Source organism: Coregonus clupeaformis, chromosome 6 (genome assembly GCF_020615455.1).
Source record: "Coregonus clupeaformis isolate EN_2021a chromosome 6, ASM2061545v1, whole genome shotgun sequence".
Lineage (NCBI taxonomy): Eukaryota > Metazoa > Chordata > Actinopteri > Salmoniformes > Salmonidae > Coregonus > Coregonus clupeaformis.
Genome location: NC_059197.1, coordinates 53,062,539 through 53,086,909, shown reverse-complemented (window position 1 = coordinate 53,086,909; position 24,371 = coordinate 53,062,539). Strand labels below are relative to the sequence as shown.

General features: G+C 42.3%; 2 protein-coding genes across 4 annotated transcripts in view; both read right to left on the bottom strand.

The window, feature by feature from the left end:
• Nucleotides 1–956: 956 nt before the first annotated feature.
• dhrsx (dehydrogenase/reductase (SDR family) X-linked) overlaps nt 957–24,371 on the bottom strand; it is a 35,446-nt gene continuing 12,031 nt past the window's right edge. For 2 of the 3 annotated variants that reach the window (XM_041878660.2, XM_041878659.2), the window contains exons 2-7: nt 17,943–18,050; nt 17,450–17,518; nt 10,579–10,680; nt 8,795–9,002; nt 7,553–7,760; nt 957–3,084 (exon numbers count right to left, since the gene is read on the bottom strand). In XM_041878660.2, the coding sequence (XP_041734594.2) occupies nt 2,902–3,084; nt 7,553–7,760; nt 8,795–9,002; nt 10,579–10,680; nt 17,450–17,518; nt 17,943–17,997 (825 nt within the window). In that variant the 5' untranslated portion in view covers nt 17,998–18,050 and the 3' untranslated portion in view covers nt 957–2,901. Of the gene's footprint in view, nt 3,085–7,552; nt 7,761–8,794; nt 9,003–10,578; nt 10,681–17,449; nt 17,519–17,942; nt 18,051–22,548; nt 22,761–24,371 lie in introns of those variants that run through there. The other variant, XM_041878658.2, reaches the window with a different exon arrangement.
• Nucleotides 18,766–22,635, bottom strand: LOC121568080 (E3 SUMO-protein ligase ZBED1-like). Its single transcript, XM_041878657.2, has 2 exons — nt 22,549–22,635; nt 18,766–21,232 (listed from the first exon to the last, which is right to left on the bottom strand). Exon 2 carries the CDS (start codon nt 21,178–21,180, stop codon nt 19,099–19,101), a length of 2,082 nt encoding a protein of 693 aa, XP_041734591.2. The 5' UTR covers nt 21,181–21,232; nt 22,549–22,635; the 3' UTR covers nt 18,766–19,098.

The following is a 24,371-nucleotide window of genomic DNA, read 5'->3' as shown; positions in this document are numbered from 1 at the left end:
CTCTAAAGCTTTAGCTATCTGTTTGAGACTGTAATAAATTGCATCGATGCAAAATAAAAGCGATAGGAAAAGATGCAACCTGATGATACAACCTGATGCAGAGCTAAGGGTCGAAACGTTGTCTCCATAACACATGCATGGGATCACAATTACTTTCAGACCTGATGCAATTCTTTTTTCTTTAAAAGAAGAAAGAGGAAGAAAAAGAAAAACATGAAGACCAGATCACTGACTCTTTATCCTCTGGCCATTGAGACGTGGCTGTGCTGCTGAGGCCGGCCCAGTATAGTTTATAGATTCACACTGATATAAGCCTCTCCTCAATCAGCGTGGATTTATACAAGAGCCTTACCCAATCTCAGGAATAATATGGAAACAGAGACATGGTAAACATCCTTGTGTAACTCATGAATAAAACATTGGATTTCCCTGTGTGTCTGTGTGTGTGTGTGTGTGTGTGTGTGTCTGTGTCTGTGTGTGTGTGTGTGTGTGTGTGTGTGTGTGTGTGTGTGTGGCCTACTCTACTCATGGTGCCTGAAGAGCACAGTGTTCTAAGCTGTCCTCTGACACACATTAGGTATGACGCGCTAGCCTGAAGAATGACAGATTGGTTTGTCAGACGCTTTGAAAAGACTGATGCCCTGCTTGCAAGCTATAGGGGTATTACTTTCACACAGTAACATAATAAATGTCATGCCCTGTCCGTGAGTGTGTGCCCATTGTTATGAGAGTTACTGGATCCTTCTTACTTAGCTAAACGTCTACACACGGAATGAATGTCCTTGAATGAATCATCTCCCATCATTCTGACAGTGCCTGTGTGTGACGTCAACAAGACCTCCCCCCCACACTCTATTGTCAATATGTTGAAAACGATAATACAATTTTGTCAACCATTACACATTACTGCACACAGTAGATTTAAGATGCAAGGCAAAACAAAGCTGGGATAGCAATTTCTTTACAATAGATTTTTATTTTGATTTGTGTCCAATGTGGACATCCTTCTCTATGATGAGTGAGGACAACACAGTAACATCTAAGAATCACTCAATGACTTGAAACTCAAATGAATAACTACTTAATTAATTAGTACAATACAACTAAATTAAACTTGGTAAACAAGGCATTGTTCACAGTGATTGTGGTAATACAATTAATAACAGAATTACTTCAGATTAAAATGTCCTACTGAAATGTTTACATCTTGGATGTATTTTATCTATAATGTTTATCTATCTCTTATGTCTTCCTTTATCCAGCATTAGACTCATAACACATTTTGTATTGTAACAAAAGCAGATGGAAGCTTGGAGAAGAGTCCTCTTCTCTTCAACCTCCCTCATTAGTATTCTAAAGAGCATGTGAGTATTGGCACTGGTGTTATTGAATGACAGTTGTCCGGGGCATGTATTTGGCTTTATCCAATGCGCACATATGTGTACAGAACTGAACCTTACACTGCTTAGGCATACATACACATACAGTACTTGAACACAAAACACTTAGACAAAACATTGACGATATCCTGTATGAACATTTCGACAGGCATACTTAAAATGGATTGGAGACACCTAGAAGAAGCATAGTTAAATAATGAAAATGTGCAGTCCCTATTACCCATCTTAATTAAAAGATGTCATAGCAAGTGTTTGTAATTCAAGCAGCCATCAAACCTGAGCACAAATTGCAGGCAGCATCCAAGTTAGAACTCTCCACACTAGAAACCTCTTATCACGAGAACCACTTACAGTAATTTAAAGATTCAGAATCTTCTAGTCAGATGAAAATGGCAAAAAACATGTCTGAAAATATGATCCACCAACCATTAACATGTTACTACTGTTTCAGAACATTTAAAGATGAGCATCATTTTGTTATCACAGTATGGCACAGAGACATCAAAAATCACTACAACATTTCACATCAGTCACAGTGAAGTGGAGATAGCAGGGCGGAATATCCCCTCTGGGCACAGTAAGTCAAACAAGGCAAAGGCATCTACTGTACTATGAGGAAGCTCGCTGTTAGTTCTTTTCCTGGATGATGACAACAACAAGGATTGGACACGCATTAAACGAGGCAAGTGTAAATTAAGCGGGAATAAGGCTAACCAAGTTCGAGTCTCATGGTTGTTTCATTGTTAGCCCTTCACCAAAGCATATTTTACATTACATTTTTGATCACAGCTATGAGGCGGTACATCTACAGATATATGGTCCAGTCCTTGATGGGAGTCAGGGGCGGACTGGGACCAGAAATTGGCTCTGACATTTTCTAACACAACGGCTAATTTTTTGGCATAAATTTGGCAGCAGAACTTGTATTGCAATATCAAAAACATAAATTCCATCACTCAATGTGCAGTTCAGCATGTGTTTAATAGTACTTGGCGCATGATAGAATGAGTGTCTTCAGAACTGTCTTTGCAGAGGATAAGATATGTTAGAAGATATGATATGCTGAAGAGTCGATTCCATTGCTGATGTGTTATGCAGTGCTATGAGGACAGAGGTCAAGAGAGGACAGTTACAGTAGAGGCAACAACCAAAGTTTGTGCTGTAGCTAGATGTTGCTAAGTAATCAGGAGTCCACAGGCTGTCGCTTTATGCAGTGCTGGCTGGGGTTGACATGGGCTGTATCCCAATACTCCTAAAGTATGCTCTCCTCCCCATGAATTTAAAAGCATTGGATTGGTGTCAGCCTAGGCTAGAGGGAGTTGCTACCATATTTCCTATACCAGTGCTTTTAAATCCATGAAGGGAAGGGAACAAGTGCACACTTAGGGCCAAAGGGAAGGGTTGAGAATTGGGACGCAGCTTAGTTTTTGTTGATGCTGGAGGGAGGTGTCATGCCGCTGATCTTGGCATATTTCTAAGGTCATGGTTCCTGGTTCCTCCTCTAGGCCTCCTGAAGACCAACCAGCGCACAGCTCTGTTTCCACAGCTCAGCCCTCACGTTGTGATCGTAAGTAATGTCAGCGGATTCGGCTTTCTCCCCGTTATAGAAGTAGCAGCCTCCGACCCCCTCCAGCTGAGACGCAGAAGCAGCCAGGATAGCTGTAGACGCTCCCTCGGCTGGGGTCTGGAGATGACACAGAAATAACTTCTTTTTTTTATGGCGGGACAGGCATGTTCTTCATAAACACGATATAGTGGTCCTCTGTTCTGTTTTCAAAATTGTAAACTGAAACAAAATTGTAAACTGAAGCCCAGTTCTATCAATCATTCGAACCTGCAACATTAATGCTTTCATAAACAGGATGTACAGTGAGGGAAAAAAGTATTTGATCCCTTGCTGATTTTGTACGTTTGCCCACTGACAAAGAAATTATCAGTCTATAATTTTAATGGTAGGTTTATTTGAATAGTGAGATACAGAATAACAACAAAAAATCCAGAAAAACACATGTCAAAAAACGTTATAAATTGATTTGCATTTTAATGAGGGAAATAAGTAATTGACCCCCTCTCAATCAGAAAGATTTTTGCCTCCCAGGTGTCTTTTATACAGGTAACGAGCTGAGATTAGGAGCACACTCTTAAAGGGAGTGCTCCTAATCTCAGTTTGTTACCTGTATAAAAGACAACTGTACACAGAAGCAATCAATCAATCAGATTCCAAACTCTCCACCATGGCCAAGACCAAAGAGCTCTCCAAGGATGTCAGGGACAAGATGGTAGACCTACACAAGGCTGGAATGGGCTACAAGACCATCACCAAGCAGCTTGGTGAGAAGGTGACAACAGTTGGTGCGATTATTCGCAAATGAAGAAACACAAAATAATTGTCAATCTCCCTCGGCCTGGGGCTCCATGCAAGATCTCAACTCATGGAGTTGCAATGATCATGAGAACGGTGAGTAATCAGCCCAGAACTACACGGGAGGATCTTGTCAATGATCTCAAGGCAGCTGGGACCATAGTCACCAAGAAAATAATTGGTAACACACTACGCCGTGAAGGACTGAACTCCTGCAACGCCCGCAAAGTCCCCCTGCTCAAGAAAGCACATATACAGGGCCATCTGAAGTTTGCCAATGAACAACTGAATGATTCAGAGGAGAACTGGGTGAAAGTGTTGTGGTCAGATGAGACCAAAATCGAGCTCTTTGGCATCAACTCAACTCGCCGTGTTTGGAAGAGGAGGAATGCTGCCTATGACCCCAAGAACACCATCCCCACCGTCAAACATGGTGGTGGAAACATTATGCTTTGGGGGTGTTTTTCTGCTAAGGGGACAGGACAACTTCACCGCATCAAAGGGACGATGGACGGGGCCATGTACATTCAAATCTTGGGTGAGAACCTCCTTCCTTCAGCCAGGGCATTGAAAATGGGTCGTGGATGGGTATTCCAGCATGACAATGACCAAAAACACACGGCCAAGGCAACAAAGGAGTGGCTCAAGAAGAAGCACATTAAGGTCCTGGAGTGGCCCAGCCAGTCTCCAGACCTTAATCCCATAGAAAATCTGTGGAGGGAGCAGAAGGTTCGAGTTGCCAAACGTCAGCCTTGAAACCTTAAAGACTTGAAGAAGATCTGCAAAGATGAGTGGAACAAAATCCCTCCTGAGATGTGTGCAAACCTGGTGGCCAACTACAAGAAACGTCTGACCTCTGTGATTGCCAACAAGGGTTTTGCCACCAAGTACTAAGTCATGTTTTGCAGAGGGGTCAAATACTTATTTCCCTCATTAAAATGCAAATAAACGTATATAAAATGTTTGTCATGCGTTTTTCTGGATTTTTTTGTTGTTATTCTGTCTCTCACTGTTTAAATAAACCTACCATTAAAATTATAGACTGATCATGTCTTTGTCAGTGGGCAAACGTACAAAATCAGCAGCGGATCAAATACTTTTTTCCCTCACTGTAGTCCTCTGTTCCATTTTCAAAATGTTAAATACATTTCACAACTGAATTGCTAAGCAGCTTCAGTTAGTTACACCTTGTCCCCAGGCTCAATCGCTAGAGCGGCAGCTGGGCAGACGAGATTAGAGTTAGGCTATTTAGATATACGACAAACAGTTGTTACAGCAATCTAAGGGGTCTGTGAGCTCTCAGGTGAACTAACACGTCTGTCTGGCAGCAGCAGCCTGTGGTGAGTGATGTGCAGCAGGCCGGGCAGCAGCAGGCAGGTTAAGTGGAAGAGGTTAGAGAGGAGGAAGCAGAGCCAGACTGATCTATTGCAGGCCATGTCTACTGCTCTGGAACGCCTGGAGCTTATATAAGGGGCATATGGCGGCTCCTAAATGGGCCCACTGCACTGGAGGAGAAACAAACGTCAACACAGAGCATTTTAAACACTACACTCGCTGCCCGTGGGAATCTGTATTCACGTCCCTCATTTAACCACACAAACACAATCAACAACACATAGAGAGTGAATGTCTTTGCCGGTGGGAACTTCAAAGAGTCAAGAAGAATTTGCTCCCCACAATATATTTGGACTAGAGATGAGGTTTTAGTAATCCCAATTGTTGTATGGCCAAAAACAGAGACAATGTGATTAACACCTTGAGTGGAAAATGTGAATGAAGACACCGACAGACAGGCCGGCTTGATTTCCAAACAGTAGATGTGAAATAGCCCATAATGAAATTATTCAACAGATGGGCCACAAGACAAGACCACCAGTCCAGAAATTAGTATACACGTCTTAGAGAGCACAAATACAAATAAAATAATAGATGTCTCACTTATAAAATAAATACTCATAGAGAAAGGAAACGTGATGAACATTGAACAAAACAATATTTCATGCATGTCCATATTTCTTAGGGTGATCATCACTTGTAATATGGACATAGGATTGAGCAACCTTCTGTGGCCAGTGGGCATCACATAGCTGCCCTCCATATTGCAGTTAGTTGGCAATACAAATGCTGCAAAACAAATGCAGCAATACAAATGCTGCAATACTTGGCAATCCAAACCTCAGTGGATATGAGACATATTTCCAAACACACAAAACCCGAACCATCAGATAATGAAATATGATTCACCACTAGACCCCAGTTCCAAGACAACAGCCTCCAAAAGGAAATTATGATGGAGATAGATAACAATATCTGACAATATCAACTCTCATTATCTTTGTGGAATATGAGTATCGAGGAAATGAAACCCAGCTCTTTTTCAGGCTATCATTATCTTTGTCACCCTCGAAATACTGTATATACTTTTTACTCTTAAAGCCCAACTAGGTAAGGCTTAATTTCCCAGCACAGTTCTCTGTGTTAAAAAGTACACAGTCATCTAAAACTATTCAGGCAAACAAGCTAATTGGCTACACTGTCCCTATTAGACTACACTAATACAGAATGTGACATTTTAGATGCAGATTTAAGGGCGATTTAAATCATTAAGAAATAAACAAAATTGCCATTACTGCATTATTTGCAGCTAAATTGTTGTATGCGGCAAAATTGTAAGCAGGTTGATGTTTTTTGGGACTAGTCTTGTCTTTAAGGCAGAACAGTTGCAAATTCAAAATTGGCTATATTGTAAAAATTCCTGAAAACAAAAAGTTGCTTTTTTGTTCTTAATTTAAGGTCTGGGCATTAGGGTTAGCAGTGTGGTTAAGGTTAGGGTTAGGTTTTAAATGATTTGATGACTTTGTGGCTGTGCTAGCTAGTGACCACTCTGCAGAGCTGCCTCCAGGGCATGATTCATGACGAAAAATGCCAACCTGCTAATTATAATGGGAATTATTCTGTGCCGTTTGCACAGGCTTCTCACAAATTGTGATGGAGTTTTCATAAATACACACACCCTCTCACTAGTGGAGGCTGCTGAGGGGAGGACGGCTCATAATAATGGCTGGAACAGAGCGAATGGAATGGCATCAAACACCTGGAAACCATGTTTGATGAATTTGATATCAATCCGCTCCAGCCATTCCCACGAGCCCGTCCTCCCCAATTAAGGTACCACCAACCTCCTGTGCCTCTCACTCACCTGTGGTTATAAATTAATTGATAACCACCCCATTTAACGCACCCTTTGATGTAACTATAATTTACATTATTATATTATCTCAGAACCCCAACATAGCAATTATAATCATTTTTAAAACACAGGGATTCTACAGCAATATGATAAACAGCAAATACAGCATGAAGGCTAAATAGTAAGAGGTTGGACCATTCCACATGTGTTGCACCTTATTAGTATTCTAATCAATCACCGCTGTTAAGCTTTGGTCAAGCGTAGAAGCTTTTCCTATTACCATATCTATCTTTGGTCCATTTCTCCCTCAAGTATGCCAAATTCCTAAGTATTTGTAGAAGGTCGTTTACCGTACCTTGAACAGTCTTACAGAACTTTCAGCATAGTTTATGTTATCCTATAGTGAAGTAAAAGACTGTTAGGTGAAATACTATGACACTGTTGTTAGTTTTGTGAAGGAATAACACGCAACCTAAACTTTAACATTGACACATCATGTGGCCCACATCTATATTTGATGCATTTTGTCTCAGGTTCCTAACCCCAATAAACTGGGCTTTAAATATTTGAATGGTCATCTAGATTAAGATTCTACTTTACCCTGAACAGCATTTTAGCCACAGGTTTCTTGGCTGCCTGGGCTGGAATACAGAGGTTGTTGTACAGGTCAGTGTCCACCATGCCTGGGTCTACTGCGTTGGATGTTACTGGGAACCCTCCTGCTGTTAGCTTCTCCTGCAGGTGGTATGTGAAGAGAACTAGAGCCAGTTTACTCTGAGAGTAGGCACCATGCGCACTGTAGCAGGACCTGGAGAGAGAGAGAGAGAGAGAGAGAGAGAGAGAGAGAGAGAGAGAGAGAGAGAGAGAGAGAGAGAGAGAGAGAGAGAGAGAGAGAGAGAGAGAGAGAGAGAGAGAGAGAGAGAGAGAGAGAGAGAGAGAGAGAGAGAGAGAGAGAGAGAGAGAGAGAGAGAGAGAGAGAGAGAGAGAGAGAGAGAGAGAGAGAGAGAGAGGGTGAGAGAGAGAGGGAGGAATGGAGAAAGAGGTAGAGGGCGAGAGAGAGAGAGAGAGAGAGAGAGAGAGAGAGAGAGAGAGAGAGGGAGGAATGGAGAAAGAGGGAGAGGGCGAGAGAGAGAGAGAGAGAGAGAGAGAGAGAGAGTGTTTCCCCCCGTTTCTTTTTCTTACACCGTTAGATTGTTTCTAGGTAGCACCGTTGTGCCTAGCCCTTGTAGCCAGCAGCAGCATCCACTCATTTCTCCCAGATGTGACGATGCCATCTATCACATCACAGGCGAGAAAGAGAGACACCGCTGTTCTGCCCTTGAGGCAAGGAGCCTCTCAATACAGACTGATAATAATGGTTTATCACGCAACACTATCTGTCATCAAAACTAATAATGTTGTCCTGGTAAGAACATTTTAGAACATTTTAGTGTTTTTATTGAGGTAAATATTTTAAAGAGTATCTAGAAGGGAACTCATGGGAATCAAGGAGCTTTGTCGGTCAATTAGATTCATTGGATATAGCTTGTATCTTGAAGTGAGAATGACATTCACCCATAGCCAACAGATAAATACTACTGCCACAGTGATAAGTGTTTTAAATGTGCTACTTCATTGTCCATCAACCATGACTAATACCAAAGAGATTACAATACCATGTTGGGATTTTGATTTAGAGCGATTGATTCAATTTCAGCAATCAATTGGACACCTGCGAGCAATGTTGGAAGCCATATCCCAAATAATCTGGGTCCGTATTCATAAAGCGCCTCAGCATAGGAGTGCTGATCTGGGATCATTCTGAGACGCTCTGTGAATACAGCCGCAGGTCCTGGTTCCTACCTGCCCTGTAGGTCTTCCATATTGAGTCTTCCAACGTAGTGTGTGGCGGAGGACATGGTGACGACGCGGGAGCAGGCGTCGTGTCTCCCAGACCTCTTCAGTTTGTCCACGAGGAGGTTTGTCAACAGGAAGTGTCCCAGATAGTTCAGACCAAAGTGCAGCTCAAAACCGTCCTCCGTCTTTCCCTCGGGAACCAGCATGATACCGGCTATAAAGGACAAGCAATATGACATTTCAATCAAAGTGCTTTACAGATACCCAGCCTAAAACCCCAAAGAGCAAGCAATGCAGAGGCAGAAGCACAGTGGCTAGGAAAGACTCCCTAGAAATATTCAATCAATATGTCAACAAGATATAACAGCTGTCTATGCAGATATACAGTAACTGATACTTCTGTTGAGTGATTTTTAAATGAGAAATACATGGAACTGCTAAGGTCGTGGGTTCAATTCTCGTAGGGATCACATACGGTACACATGCCAAAAAAGGTATGCACTCACTGGAAGACTTACAGTACAGTGAGTGCATACATCTTTTGTCTGTGTAGGCCTAAGTTCCTTTGGATAGAAGTGTCTGCTAAGTGGCATATATTCGTATTACATTATTATTAAAAACACTCCCTCTGAATAGATGCCTGACCTCTAGGTGTGCTATAAGACTCGCAGACGATGGTCAACAAGACCTGTCTATATATGCCATTTAGCAGACGCTTTTATCCAAAGCGACTTACAGTCATGTGTGCATACATTTTTGTGTATGGGTGGTCCCGGGGATCGAACCCACTACCTTGGCGTTACAAGCGCCGTGCTCTACCAGCTGAGCTACAGAGGACCAGTCTATCAGTCTATGGTCTCTCAAGCACACACCATCCCCTAATGGAGATTGAAACAGCTCATTAAATACCATTGACCACATGGTAATGGAGATTACAACAATGCCTTTGTCAATAACACTATTGGACATGCAATTAGATGTCTAAAGTCAAAGAAATCCAAGTTGGCATCAGGCCTTGCTTAGCTTACTAAAACATAGGGCATAGACAGAGAAAACTCATGGCATGACGACAACTCTACTGACGGGGGGAATTCAGGGAAATCGGAATGCTATAGGGGCCTGCGTCCCAAATGGCACCCTATTACGTAATTAGTGCAGAACTTTTTACCAGAGCCCTATGGGTCCTGGTCAAAAGTAGCGCACTATATAGAGAATAAGGTGCCATTTGGGACGCAACCGGGGTCTGTGTAGTGATGACCTTTCCCTATCATTACTCCCTCAATGGGGTGGCACTAACGTCTGCCCTACGTCCTTCCTTCGGCATCTATCATCCATTATCCATCAGCCAGGTGTGATATGTGACGTTAGCTGCTGAGAGCATCTTGCAGACTGGTGAATTATTAATTCAGCCTGTTTGTAGGCAGAGAGTGGCTGACTGTTACCCCAGCATGGAGCCCCCCCCCAGCCAGTCCGTACCGGAGTCTCCAAAGACCTTCTCTCAATAAAAGCTATTTTGTTAAAACAAACTGCCCTGGAGGACTACACAAAAGGGCTTTGCCTGAAATTGCACCATATTCCTATAGCAGAGCACTACCTCATAGTGCTCTGGTCAAAAGCAGTGCACTATAGGGAATAGGGTTCCATTTCGGAGGCCGCCTAGGACCAGGAGACACTGTATTTTCATGGGTTGACGACAACCTGTGTTTGTTATATTTTCAGATGAAATAACTACAGGAAGTTACTTTAAAGGTGAATATTGTGGAGTATTGAATAAAGAGGTGTATAAGTACCATTGTTGACAAGGACGTGAAGTGGTAGAGCCCTGGCTTTAAACCTGTGGACAAACTGCCGTACCGACTTCAGGGAACACAGGTCCAGGAACAGAAACTCCACTGTGAACAGAACACAAAACACACAAACAACATTAACATTCTTCTATGCCTAAATATACCGGCATCTAGTTTATAGCATCAACAAACCCAAACAAACATTACAATTGTCCTATGCTATAATACATAGATGTCTGGTTAGCTACAGTAGTACTGTAGTAGTCAGTTGTATTGCAACGCCAATTGCTAACACAGGTCAGGAAAGGACAGGACATCATCCTTTAATTGAGTTCTACATCAACCATTGACAAACAGTAAAGTGATCATACCAGTCCATAAACAGCAAGACAGATCATTGCAAAGGCTTTCAATGAGTAGAATGTTCAAAGTAAATTTCATATGCATAAAGTCCTCTCCTTGCTTTCAACATCTCAGGAATCCTAATTATGCAAATCCTAATCTTTTATTTCCTTTCCCCCTGAAGGATAAAGCAGCTGTATGATAAGCCACGGTCTCATTCAGTAGTACAGTATAAGCCGTGAGACTAAAACTAAACACAAGGTAGATTACATTATGGCAATACACTCAGTGACCTGGCATGAATTAAACATGATATCGTCAGCAGTTTAATAAAAGAGCACAAAGCACGTTTAGATGTATATCCAATATTCTCTGGTATGGAAACTATAACCGACAAAACATTGTTACAAGAAAAGGTGGAGAGGTAATTGTGTATGCAGGAATAATTCTTATGGGCCAAATGATAGCGTGCTTATTTCCATCACCACAGGAAGAGACAGAGTGCTTCACTCAACTTTACTCATCTGCATAACAGTGCAAGGGAAAGAAATAACGTTTTTTTTTTTTCTTGATCACTGCTCGAACATAAAAAGGGCCACGTTAAATCGTAATTAAATGAAGTCAAAACTTTTAAAAGTCAACGCTATAAGGAGACAGGAACAAGAATGTCATGACTGAAGCTAGTTCTATGGGTAGTTCTACAACATTACCCCCCCCACACACACACACCACAGCAGAATCAGAATGTCATATCTCTGAACCACTTGGCACAGCTTGTGGCGCCCCCGAACCGAGTACTCAAGCACATAATTAAACAAATTATTGTCCTATAATTAGGTAAATTACTCTGCATTACACTAATCACGGGACTCTTCCCCACTGAGTGTGAAGAGTGAACAGTGTTTCAAGCATTGTTGAGCTGCCGTATAAATGGTTCCATAAAATAAGAGTAGAGAAAGCTAGAGAAATCCGCGATAAATGTAGATCTTCTGTTGGGAATGAGTACTACAGATGAAAAGATATGCAGCAACTCTTGGTAGGAAAATGGATGTTTGCTTCAAAAATCGGCCTTTTATTGTTAAAACCATTCTGTAAATGCCTTCATAAGGGTACTAGGAAAGACCCATAGGGGATGTGTGTTTGTATACTAACGACCCATAACTGTACTGTACATATTTGTGTAAAGAGAGGGGTCAAAGAGGTCAATTGACAGCCCTGTAGAGAGGAGAGGACAGAGGACATCGCTCTGTAATGATCAGTGTTGTGTGAGTCACAGTGAGTCAACAAAGGCCTTGCAAGCTAACAATCTCGTATCTTAAGTGGGAGATAACAAAACATGCCCCCGGCTAATGGCTTGTATAAGGTCATCCCAAGAGACCGTGATTTACAAAGGATAGAAAGTGGTGAGAGGCTGTTCTTTGTCCCTTGTATGAGTAAGCTAACTACAGTTGAAGTCGGAAGTTTACATACACCTTAGCCAAATACATTTAAACTCAGTTTTTCACAATTCCTGACAGTTAATCCTAGTAAAGATTCCCTGTCTTAGGTCAGTTAGGATCACCACTTTATTTTAAGAATGTGAAATGTCAGAATAATAGTAGAGAGAATGATATATTTCAGCTTTTATTTCTTTCATCACATTCCCAGTGGGTCAGAAGTTTACATACACTCAATTAGTATTTGGTAGCATTGCCTTTATAAATTGTTTGACTTGGGTCAAATGTTTCGGGTAGCCTCCAACAACCTTTCCACAATTAGTTGGGTGAATTTTGGCCCATTCTTCCTGACAGAGCTGGTGTAACTGAGTCAGGTTTGTAGGCCTCCTTGCTCGCACACACTTATTCAGTTCTGGCCACAAATTTTCTATAGGATTGAGGTCAGGGCTTTGTGATGGCCACTCCAATACCTTGACTTTGTTGTCCTTAAGCCATTTTGGCACAACTTTGGAATTATGCTTGGGATCATTGTCCATTTGGAAGACCCATTTGCGACCAAGCTTTAACTTCCTGACTGATGTCTTCAGATGTTGCTTCAATATATCCACATCATTTTCCTTCCTCATGATGCCATCTATTTTGTGAAGTGCACCAGTCCCTCCTGCAGCAAAGCACCTCCACAGCATGATGCTGCCACCCCTGTGCTGCCACCCCCGTGTTCTTCGGCTTGCAAGCGTCCCCCTTTTTCCTCCAAACATAACGATGGTCATTATGGCTAAACAGTTATATTTTTGTTTCATCAGACCAGAGGACATTTCTCCAAAAAGTACAATCTTTGTCCCCATGTGCAGTTGCAAACCGTAGTCTGGCTTTTTTATGGTGGTTTTGGAGCAGTGGCTTCATCCTTGCTGAGCGGCCTTTCAGGTTATGTCAATTTAGGACTCGTTTTACTGTGGATATAGATACTTTTGTACCTGTTTCCTCCAGCATCTTCACAAGGTCCTTTGCTGTTGTTCTGGGATTGATTTGCACTTTTTGACCAAAGTACGTTAATCTCTAGGAGACAGAACGCGTCTCCCTCCTGAGCGGTATGACGGCTGCATGGTCCCATGGTGTTTATACTTGCGTACTATTGTTTGTACAGATGAACGTGGTACCTTCAGGCATTTGGAAATTGCTCCCAAGGATGAACCAGACTTGTGGAGGTCTACAATTTTTTTTCTGAGGTCTTGGCTGATTTCTTTAGATTTTCCCATGATGTCAAGCAAAGAGGCACTGAGTTTGAAGGTAGGCCTTGAAATACATCCACAGGTACACCTCCAATTGACTCACATGGTGTCAATTAGCCTATCAGAAGATTCTAAAGCCATGACATAATTTTCTGGATTTTCCAGTTTGTTTAAAGGCAGTCAACTTAGTGTATGTAAACTTCTGATCCACTGGAATTGTGATACAGTGAATTATAAGTGAAATAATCTGTCTGTAAACAATTGTTGTTTTAAACTTCCGACTTCAACTGTATATGGTGGTTATATGCTTCAGAAATCATTGCAGTGGAAATAATCTAATAGCATAAAAATATCCAAACTAATGCATATTTATTATCTTTCTCCTTCTTCCTTTCTTCCTCTAGAACACTTAAACTCTCGTAAATATCAAGCTCTTAGGATTTTACCATGAATTCATCCTCCAGTAATGAACATACCCATAAAAAAATAATTTAAAAAACTTAGCAACTGAGAATGTGTGTTCCCAATAAGCGATCTCTATTCTAATCACGGTCCAATATTGACCAATATTTGCATTGATTACAATTATTATTTGGAAAAAATATCCATGCTGTAGTAAATATTATTCCAATCCATCTCTAGTGCCAGAGCTTTGTCATGGTGCCAGATCTGTCATGAAGGAATGAAGGGTATCCTCCAGACTAGTCACAGTGCAAAAGAGCCAGCTGGAGGACACAGACTAGAAGGCGTTGTGCCATCTGGAATATCAACAAAGATGTGTCATCCAAAGACGAGTTGAAATACTGCCATCTTCCAGAAGTACATTCTCTCTCTGACCAGTTCCGACTACTGCTGTACATAGACAAACTGACCAGCTGCTGTCCAATGACAGGACAGAGGACTGGCAACAGGCTGGCAGCTAGTTTGACCGTCCAGCTGCAACTCGGGATAAGAGTTTATAGGATAGATTGATGCTGCTCAGAAAAAGGAGGAGGAGAGGACAGATTGGATGGTAAATCAGCAGGATGTCTATTGGCATGAGATTCATCTCTCACTCTCCGTTGCAAAAAGGAGGTATGAAAATCAGGAAGTAGTTTAAGGAGATGGATGTAGCCACTGGTGTCGCAAACTAAAAAGGTGGGCTTTCTGACAATTCACCAACTTTTATTGCTGAGACACCGCAATGATCATAAAATACCAGCAGATACTGTACGTTTCTAGATGATCGTAAATAACAGGTTGACTGTACAGTAGTACAGCGGTTGCGGTCCAACAGTATCACACCAAAATGTGCCAGATGGACTAAAGGCTCAGACACCGCGACAACAAACTGCTAAAAGCTGCGGTGGCCGTCCTCTATTTTGCCCACGTCGCGGTGTGTTATAGCGTCCACCAACGAGCTATGGATGTTTTTGCCGTTTCAATATGTAGAATCATCGGGAAATTGACTGCTGATATTCTGGTCAGAGGCACGCGGCCGTCCATAGTTCTGGCCCCGGCTTCCCACAACCATTTTGAGGCTAAATTCATCGTTAGAACTTTGTAGGAGCATCTTTAAATCTCGGCACTGGTTCACAAAACCATCGTCACCACATTTGCCCTTGAAAACTCTTGTTATTTAATGACTGCCTCAGACCACTCGTAGAACAGATAAGTGCGTCATTTTTTGCCCTTCCGCGTCACTTTATACACAGAAGATCTCAGCTAACACAAAATCAACTTGTTTATCTGTCTTTCTGTGACCGCAGACAACGTCAGAACGAATGTGACTACAAATACAAAGTTGCCAATGTCTTTGCAATTGTTACAAACAAGCTTAGGATATAAAGATGCTTCAAATGAAAACCGAAATATACATACAGTATAGACTATATATAGGTCTATATTTAAATAATATTGATATAAATGTAATGTTCATTCAATTGAGTTTTATTAAGCTATTTGTAGGCTACGATACTGTCCGATTTCTTCTTGAGCAGATGGTCGGGGGGCCAGAACATAATTACAAATAATTTGAAGGCTGCAAATTGACCGCAAGAAGCCCAAATAGATAGATTTGACTAAACATAATAATTTCAAACCTTGCTTACATTTGTATACGATCACGTGTCTCTCTATTATGCGTGGGAATACTTTTTCCTAAATTAAAATCACTTGATCGCTGATTTCCTGGTGTTTTTACAGTCATTTATTTATTTTGGTGGGAATTAAACTGGAGAATGCCAGTTGCGGAACCATGCTATAGGTGATATCTCATAGGCTTTGATCCGTTGTCAGTATTTTGGAATAATTCTAATGTTAAGGTAAGGTTTGAAAGGGAGAAAGCTGATCCGAGAGCAGCGCTGCCTTTCTTTCATCCTATTAGTATCGACACATACCTCAACGACGCACTTAGCGACCGTTCTCTCTGCGTGGGGTTTTGGGAAACGCATGTTACATCTTTGGCCGTTGTCGTAAAGACAAGACTCATCGTTAAAACACACCCATAAGCCTACGTTCTATCGCTATGGGAAACCGGGCCCTCGTATGTTTCCCCTCTTATGTAGAGACGTCTTGAATAAGGAACAGGGTTAAACTGTGGAGGGGGCAGAATGAACGAGGCTTACTAGGACCTGAAGCTACTGTCTCTAAGCATTGTCTTGCCTGGCTGGTGACTTAGCAAACACATTCTGACAACACACAACTCTGTTCTATTGTCTCCGTATGCTGCTGATGAAGCAAGGTTAGACATTCAGGCCCTACAAAGGTTAGAGGAGAATTCCTGGTGACATGCCACACAAAAATCTCCTCAACTATCCAATCTTAACACAGCAAACAAACACAGTGAAATTGATTGATTATATGTTGGGTGACAAGGACAAACTCCAACATATAGAGCTAATACACCTATACAAAAATGAGCTCAGAAATGCATCTATGTGGCAGACATTATTATTGGCTCTCAGGCCTACCAGTACACACTATTTAAGACAATCAGATATCCCTGTTCATGTAGGAACTCTTACTGTTCTGCCTCCCACACAACTTGTTAGAGGCTTGCTAAACACTGCTTGCCTGACAGTGCATGCCAGGGCTGGGCGGAGATGGGGAGAGGAAGGGGATACCAGGCACCAGGGGGACATCTCTTGTTTTTAATACAAACTAGCCCATTTCTCATTTCCACATCTGTCATTATTACTCTGTGGCGCAGGGCGTACATGACAATGATGTAAACCTGGCTGACTGGAGCTGTGCAATGATCATTGTCATCTCAGCACCAGAGAGGAAGGGAAGAGAGAAGCTGCCTGCTTGGGATCAAAAGATGCTGTCTTCCCTCTCCTTTCCAAACAGCCTCTTTAAATCACATCTGCATGACAATGAAACTGAGACTGGTTGGCAGCAGTTCGCTTTCCTCCTCGTACTGATCAAACACAAGCACCGACAAACACATCTCCCTCGCCACTCCCCTGCTCCCACTCGTGTGACCTTTGCTTTTATCAAAATAAATGGAAAAAGTAAATTAAAGGGAAGGAGGGACCGGGGGAAAAAAGGGAATTGAAGAGAAAACCTGCTGCCTTTAGATAATTGCCTTTGGAATGGACTCTGGCGTCCAAGCCGCCTCTGACAAGGTGCAGGTGGACATACATCCTCCCTCGGTTACAAAGCAGGAGAAGTGGTTTACTCTTACCAGCATGTACCCACATTTTTACCCCGGGAAACACAGCTAAAAGCCAGGCCACTGTAATGGCTGTGTGGAAACGATTGATGGAGAGAGCGGGAGAGAGAGAGAGAGAGAGAGTAGGAGAGAGAGAGAGAGAGAGACAGAGGGAGAGAGAGAGATACAGAGGGAGAGAGAGGCTATAAGGGAAATAGTCATGAGGAAATTACCTTTCCCCTCGCTCCCCTCTTCGTGGATCTTCTTCACAGCTTGCAGGCCTTCCTCTTCAGCGTTCCCAGCTGGAGGAGAGGGGAACAAAGAGGATGGATGGAGGGATGAATGGGGTACTCTGGAGCAGCAGGTATCCTCCCCTCATCATAGAGACCAGGGAGAGCCAAGTGAAAGACTAAACCTACACTTCTGATTTGGGTTTCATTGATTTCCTTGCAATACCCTATTAAATTTAATTGATGAGTCAAATTTGATTAGGTTAGGAAATAACTGCCTTAGGCAGGGATGTGTTAGTAATGTACAGTATCAAAGATTCCATTAGATTCCTTATGTACTTAAGTGAAAATCAGTGCAACAACATCATTTAGGCTACAATTCAACAAAACATGAACCTAAGGATCTTAGCACACAGGCTTCAACTACGTTGGATTGAGCATTTTAGAATGATTTGGGAGATTACTGAGTTATGACCAAAGGGTGTGTGTACAATACCTATAACCACATGCATGCCAAGGCTTGCCAGGTGTCTTGCAGTCTCATAACCCATTCCTCGGGCACCCCCCGTCACTATGGCAACCCTTCCATTTTGTTTGGGCAAAACTGTGTGAGGAAGAAAAAGAAAACTAAGTTCCATACGTTGCCATTACCTTGCAATACAATGGAACATCTATGGGTTAATACAAACAGCCGTATTTCTTCCATCCAGTCCAACCTATCACTGAGTACAACTCAAACATCATTCCGCTAACTGACTTAATTTTGTTTTGCCCATTATAAAACACACAGTACAGTACTTCCATTTTGGGGCAATTTGTGTTGTGTCAGAGATTACATTGGGTTATAATCTGCAGTTATTGAAGTGTCCAGTGTGGAGTTGGACTGAAGACAAGTGAGTCACAGGTCAATGTGTCTGTAACGACCTCTAGCCCTTTATTATCGATGCCATATGGATCCATTTTGCTTGACAACAACAGTTCCTGCACCTGAAGATACAATTACCTTGTGCGACAAGCACACAAAGGACAGCCTGCACGCGGCCAGACAGTTTAACATTACTAAAATTAGAGCCGCAGTGCTTATCTATGCACTGATGGTAATCAGGATTGTTAAAATTTGAACTCTATTACATTTCTCCCCAACAGATTTGCATCACATTTGCAGTGGCGGCTGGTGGTTAGTTAAATGGGCAGTTTGTTGCTCATTTAGTTTCTGAAGCCTATAAACGCAATTTGATACCTTAATAGTCCCATCGGGACTCATCTGAGGAAATTGTATTGGACACATTGAACACAAAATGAACACGAGCAAGCAGAGATTCAAATGATATAGGATATACTTTATGTACTTCTGCGAGTTCAGTATACACATAACAAAGCTTGGCACATCAAAGCTAATCTCAAACGTACTGTAAGGACAGCTTAAACAGTCTAAGGACTTCAAAGAGCAAAGCGAACAATGACTCAGAAATAACTTGAACATTGGGACAATAAAATACATTTAGCCCTACATCAAATAGTTAATCAAATAAAATTATAGCATCATCAGAAATAGAACATTCGCCGAATGTTACACTCACATAAATCCTTTTTACTAGTAGACAACTAAATGTCATCAGTATATAGTCTTATGTTAAGTATTTCCTTTAGGATTAGGGTATTGTGACTGTTTGGTACTGGGCAGTGGACTGCCCAGTTATTCCATGGCCTGACCCAGAGTCCTGCTCCTGTCCGAAGCCCCATTCCCCTGAGTCATCCTCAATAGGTTCAGCCTCATTGCAGCTCCGCAAGTTTTCATAGAGAAACACCTGTTGGTCTACATGTGCCGGGGTGAGGCGGTTCCTCTTGCCACAGAAGAAAGTCCCTGAGGAGCTGAACAGTCTGTGGGAGGGGACACTAGTGGCGGGGACACACCAGTACTTCTGGAGCACCTTGGGGAGAGTAGGGAATAAGCCCATGCGGTCCGACCACCAATGGAGAGGGTCTTCGTTGAGACCCAGGATCTTCTGAGATTTGAAGTTGCTCAGCTCTTCTACGACCTGAGCATGTAGCTCCTCTTGGTTCTCGTCAGTGCCTGACTGGCAAAATATCACGGCCAAAGGGTTGCCTGCATTGCTACATGAAGGAAACTGTTTGTCAAGAGTCTGTTTTTTGTTGGGTGGCTCATCAGAAAGAGGAGCCAATTCATCTGTAACCACATTCTCATTCCTCTGTTTCTCAAGAATGGCTTTGGCCTCTTCAACGACTTTACTCTCCACTTGGGAGCGGTCGTGGGGGGACAGGAAAGGAAGCCTCTTGTAACGGGGATCCAGGAAAGTGGCGACGTTGAGAAACGTTGCAATCTCGGACGTCTGCGGGTATGTGCTGGACAACACTTTGGAGATGACCTCTTTGGCCATGCCGACCTCTTTTGCGTCCCCTTCTTTGGCCTTGAGGGTTGTGTTCAGTAGCATGTGAAGGACAGGCCTCACCATACTAATGGTCGGATACCTACAGTCTGTTATCATGTCAGCTACCAGTTTGAAAGGTTGCAGAACTCCAATCAAGCCCTCAACCATGTTCCATTCACTGTCCTTGAAACTCAGCTGATGGTTGTCACTGTCCTCCATGAGTACCACACTGATAACGGCCTGCTGCTCTTTCAGGCGCTGGAGCATAGTCAGCGTGGTCCCCCAGGATCGGACCCTGTCTCTGATGAGGACACACTGGGCAAGGCCTTGTTGCCTCTGCTTCTCTCGCAGCAGATACATCGCCATCACAGACTGTTGGAAATAATCAACAAGTTTACGGCAACGTCCCAAAAAGCTGTCAATTCTGGGCAGCTGAAAGGCCTCATCCATCCCTCGATTTATAGTGTGGCCAAGGCAAGGCATCTGCACGGATAGATCCAGAAGAGAGCAAGCTTTGACAATGTCCAATGAACCGTTAGTGGTGGCACCGTTGACTTTGTGAGTTATCCCCCATTCGACAAAAGCTTCGTACAACGCTCTGGTAATATTCTCAGCTGTATTGTCCTCTGGAACTTCAAAGGTTTTCAGGCACTTGGAACTCATGGAGAAACCGGAACCTAGTCCGTTTTGGTTCAGGGAGTGCATGGACAGGGAGATGTAGGTCCTGTTCTGGGTTTGGCTTTGCCAAAGGTCAGTTGAGACACCGCAGTTCACCACCCCTGCCACCTCACCCAGCACTGCATCTCGGATCTGATTGTACCTCTGTGGTAGGGCCTTCATTGCCACGTCGATTTTGCTAGGGGGCAAGTACCTTGGATCTGCAGTCCTTAAAAGGGCCTGAAAGGTGGGTTCTTCCACCACAGACACAGGGTACATCCCTTCACAGACAAAGCTGATGACCGCAGATGTCAGATCATTATGCCGTCGGTTGATATTTTCAAACGCTGGACTCTGCTTCAGGATGGCTTCCTGACATTGCTGCTGCATAGGTTCAGTCTTTATCTTGGAGTAGGCCGTTGCGACCGCCTCACGCATCTGCTCCGTGTTGCTCTTCACAAACTCACAGAACTCAACTGGGTGGTTCTTCTCCAGGTGGTACGAGAGATTGGAGGTGTTGCCGGAATATGCTATTTGAGTCATACATATGCGACAGTAAATCCTCCTCCAGTGTAGTATACACCCGTCTGCATCGGTGTCAAAGCCGAAATACCTCCATACTTTACTTTTTGCCCTTGGATGTGCAACAAGCTGGAGATTAGATGAGGAAGCACTTTTGGCCTCCATTTTGTTCCTTTGACAATGATCCTTTTAGGTGCCTTCACTCATTACTGAGTACCTAACAAAGGCAGTGAGATAAAGGTAGTGTGAGATAACAAAAGGTCAACAACCGGTTAACAATAGGAAAATAAAACGTCAGATACGGGCTTTTAACGCAATAATTAATATGCTATAACTACATTTTTTCTTATTTGTAATTCAACCTATTCTCTAAATAAAATATTTTAAGAGCCAGTACAGAATGAGACAGAGAGTGAAACAGCAGGACTATTAGATGGCTCGGTCCCAAGATGCCCCTTCAGCTTGCCTCTCCCCTGCTGTGGAGGACATTGCGTCAATTTAAACATAAATCTAGGGGACACAATGCAATCTGCTTTGAGTATTGACAATTTTGTTTATCCAATCATTTCTCTAATTACTAGCCTGTCTTATCTTGATTGGGAAACAAAAAATTGCCTAACCCTATCACTCATCATAAAGCCTAGGGCCCAATTACACAAGCATATTTTGCCAAGGCTAAAACTAACATCAGTACAGCTTAGGCCCAAAATGACACAACTGAATTCTTTGCATGCTTAGGTATGTTTGAGGGGTTTAGGCTAATTGGCCTTTTCTATAAGGAGACCGAATACAACACTGCTATTGTGTCAGTAAGTAGGCTAGATTACAAATCCACATGAGGATTTCGACATTCAGATCTGATGTGAACAAAGGGGAATCTGGGCTAAAGGTCATTGATTACCCCATCCTCCCAAAAGCACTATAGTTCACACAAGGCGCTGAAGATATGTAGTGAAATTACCATGACATGTGATTCACCTTACAAGGCATGGTATTATGGCATACTATGCATTTATGAATACTGAAAATGTGCATAGGAATATATCAAAAACCCTTCCCCATTACAGACCTAGGCTACTATTTTTGTAGAATGTAGCTACTGTACTGTACTCACTCAGTGAGCATACAAACACTATACTCAAATGTAGGGTTAAACTAGCCTAGGTCTGGGTATGGGGTTGCGTGTATTTTGTAGAATGGAATGCTGACCTTAATATTTTGTTCTTGAAATGACCGGTTATGTAAAGCAGATCTATCACATCACACTTGCAGCCTCATTTATGACAGCCAGTTATATCAATTCCTCGACAATTTGTTAAACAGTGTTTGCATTTTGATATTAATTCGCTAGCTAGTCAATTTCTCTGTCAAATTGGCTATTGTTGTTGAAAGCCTTCACTAGCTAAACTAGCTATTTAGCTAACGTTAGCTGACAGCTCTAGACAGCAGCTAACGTTATAGGCTAGGAGAAGTGATCATCACAGCTGCATTCAATAACTTCAATGAATACGGGGATGAACAGAAAATTCTAACCTGGTAACGTAAAAGACTTGTTGAACAGTTGATACAGAATAACTTTAATTCCGACTAAATACAGCCTCAAAATTGGTAAAATGAAAGACAGTAGCCACATCTCTGTGCCAGGTCTCTCCGTGTGTTTCAGTCTTTGGATTCCGTGCTACTCCGCACACTGGTGCTTCGCTGAGTTCCTCCTCTTGCTCTGTGAGTGCGCTGAAGCGCGCACCGCCGCTTGACATTAGTTCTGCCCCCTCAAAGCTGTATCACGAGTAGGGCACGCAACTGGCTGGAGGCGTTGAGATGTAAGGAGGAAAAAATAAATCATCAATCTCATTTCACGATCTGTACAGTGCATCAAATATAATAACATCAGCATTTTTTTCATTTAGATCTCTTACTTATATAAGCCAGATACATTTGTATAAATTATACATGAAGCATTGGCTTTGATTATCAGGCTTTCACTAGTTGAAAATAGTTGAGGTTCACTTCTCTTATAGGGGAGAGTGGGGTAAGTTGAGCCACCGTTGTTTCTAGGAAACCATACACAAAATTAATCATTTGACCAAATATTCAGGAAGAGGTCATCATTTCATGGAGTCTGCAAAGGAAGAAACCACATGGAAAAAAAAACGAATTTTCACCAAGTCAAATGAATGTATTGTGTTAGAGGTTTCATGATGTTTGTATCTAAACCAAATTAGATAATTTAAAGATTGTTCTATATATCAGTTGGGGTCTCTATAAACTTCAATGTGAGGTCCTAAATCTAGCATGAAAAGGTAGTGGTAATATTTCATTCAGTACAGAAATTTGTAGGCGGCTTAACTTACCCTGTCCCGAACCTCAATTTACCCCATACCCAGGGTAAATTGTGCCAAGAGACCACTTTTTTTTGTACAAGCAATGATTTCAAAACTGTAAATTTTACATGGATTTCCAGTGATACATAATATCCTGAAATATATGTAGATATATTTGTTAGAAAGAATACTATATTTCCCTTGGCGGAGTGATGCTGAATGCAAAAAATGGCTCAATTTACCGTACTATCCCCTAAGGAGGGATGAATATACATAATATTGCCTAAGGCCCAAGGAGTTGTGGTAACTCCAAGTTAGGCTTTTGCTCAGTGCAACACAGTCTTGAGTCAAGCAAACGACCCGGACTGATAGACCTTGTCGGTTTGCTTACATTGGTGCTGAGATCACACAGGAGTCTATCAGTTTATCCAAGCGTTTCCCTAACTAAGGGTCGCGACCCCATGTGGGGTAGCCTGATTTTAAAATGGGGTCGTGAGAGAAACTCTGAAAGAAAAGTACAAAAAATCGCGCATGGTTTGTAGAACCGCGGTTACGTTAGTAACCTCCGGTAGCCGCTAGATGCAGTTGTAATAAACAGAGCGGTTTCTGTTTTCTTCGCTCTATCTGATGTGTCTTCTGTTTCCCTCTACAATGCCCACAAGCCGAGCAGGCCTCATTAGAACAGAGTGGACAAGACCAGGCACCAAATCAGACTGGGTGAAATAAATGATGTCCATTTCTACAAAGAAGTTCATACAAAATTATTGCCTGATTTGTTTTATTTTATTTTTTATTCAACCGTTATTTAACTAGGCAAGTCAGTTAAGAACAAATTCTTATTAACAATGACGGCCTACGATGATCTTCTGAACTTCCCAAAACCTTTGTGATTTCAGTCACTTCAACCCATACTTCCATATTTCCTTCAGATTTAAATACTGTCAAAAGTATAGTCAGACTGATTTATAATAGACTGTCATAGCCCCAATTTAAAAAGTTAACATTGGCTGTTGATTACATCACTTTTTTACATGG

Excerpts from the sequence above, each read along its gene's own strand:
- LOC121568080 (XM_041878657.2), bottom strand. The coding sequence starts at position 21,180 with ATGGAGGCCAAAAGTGCTTCCTCATCTAATCTCCAGCTTGTTGCACAT.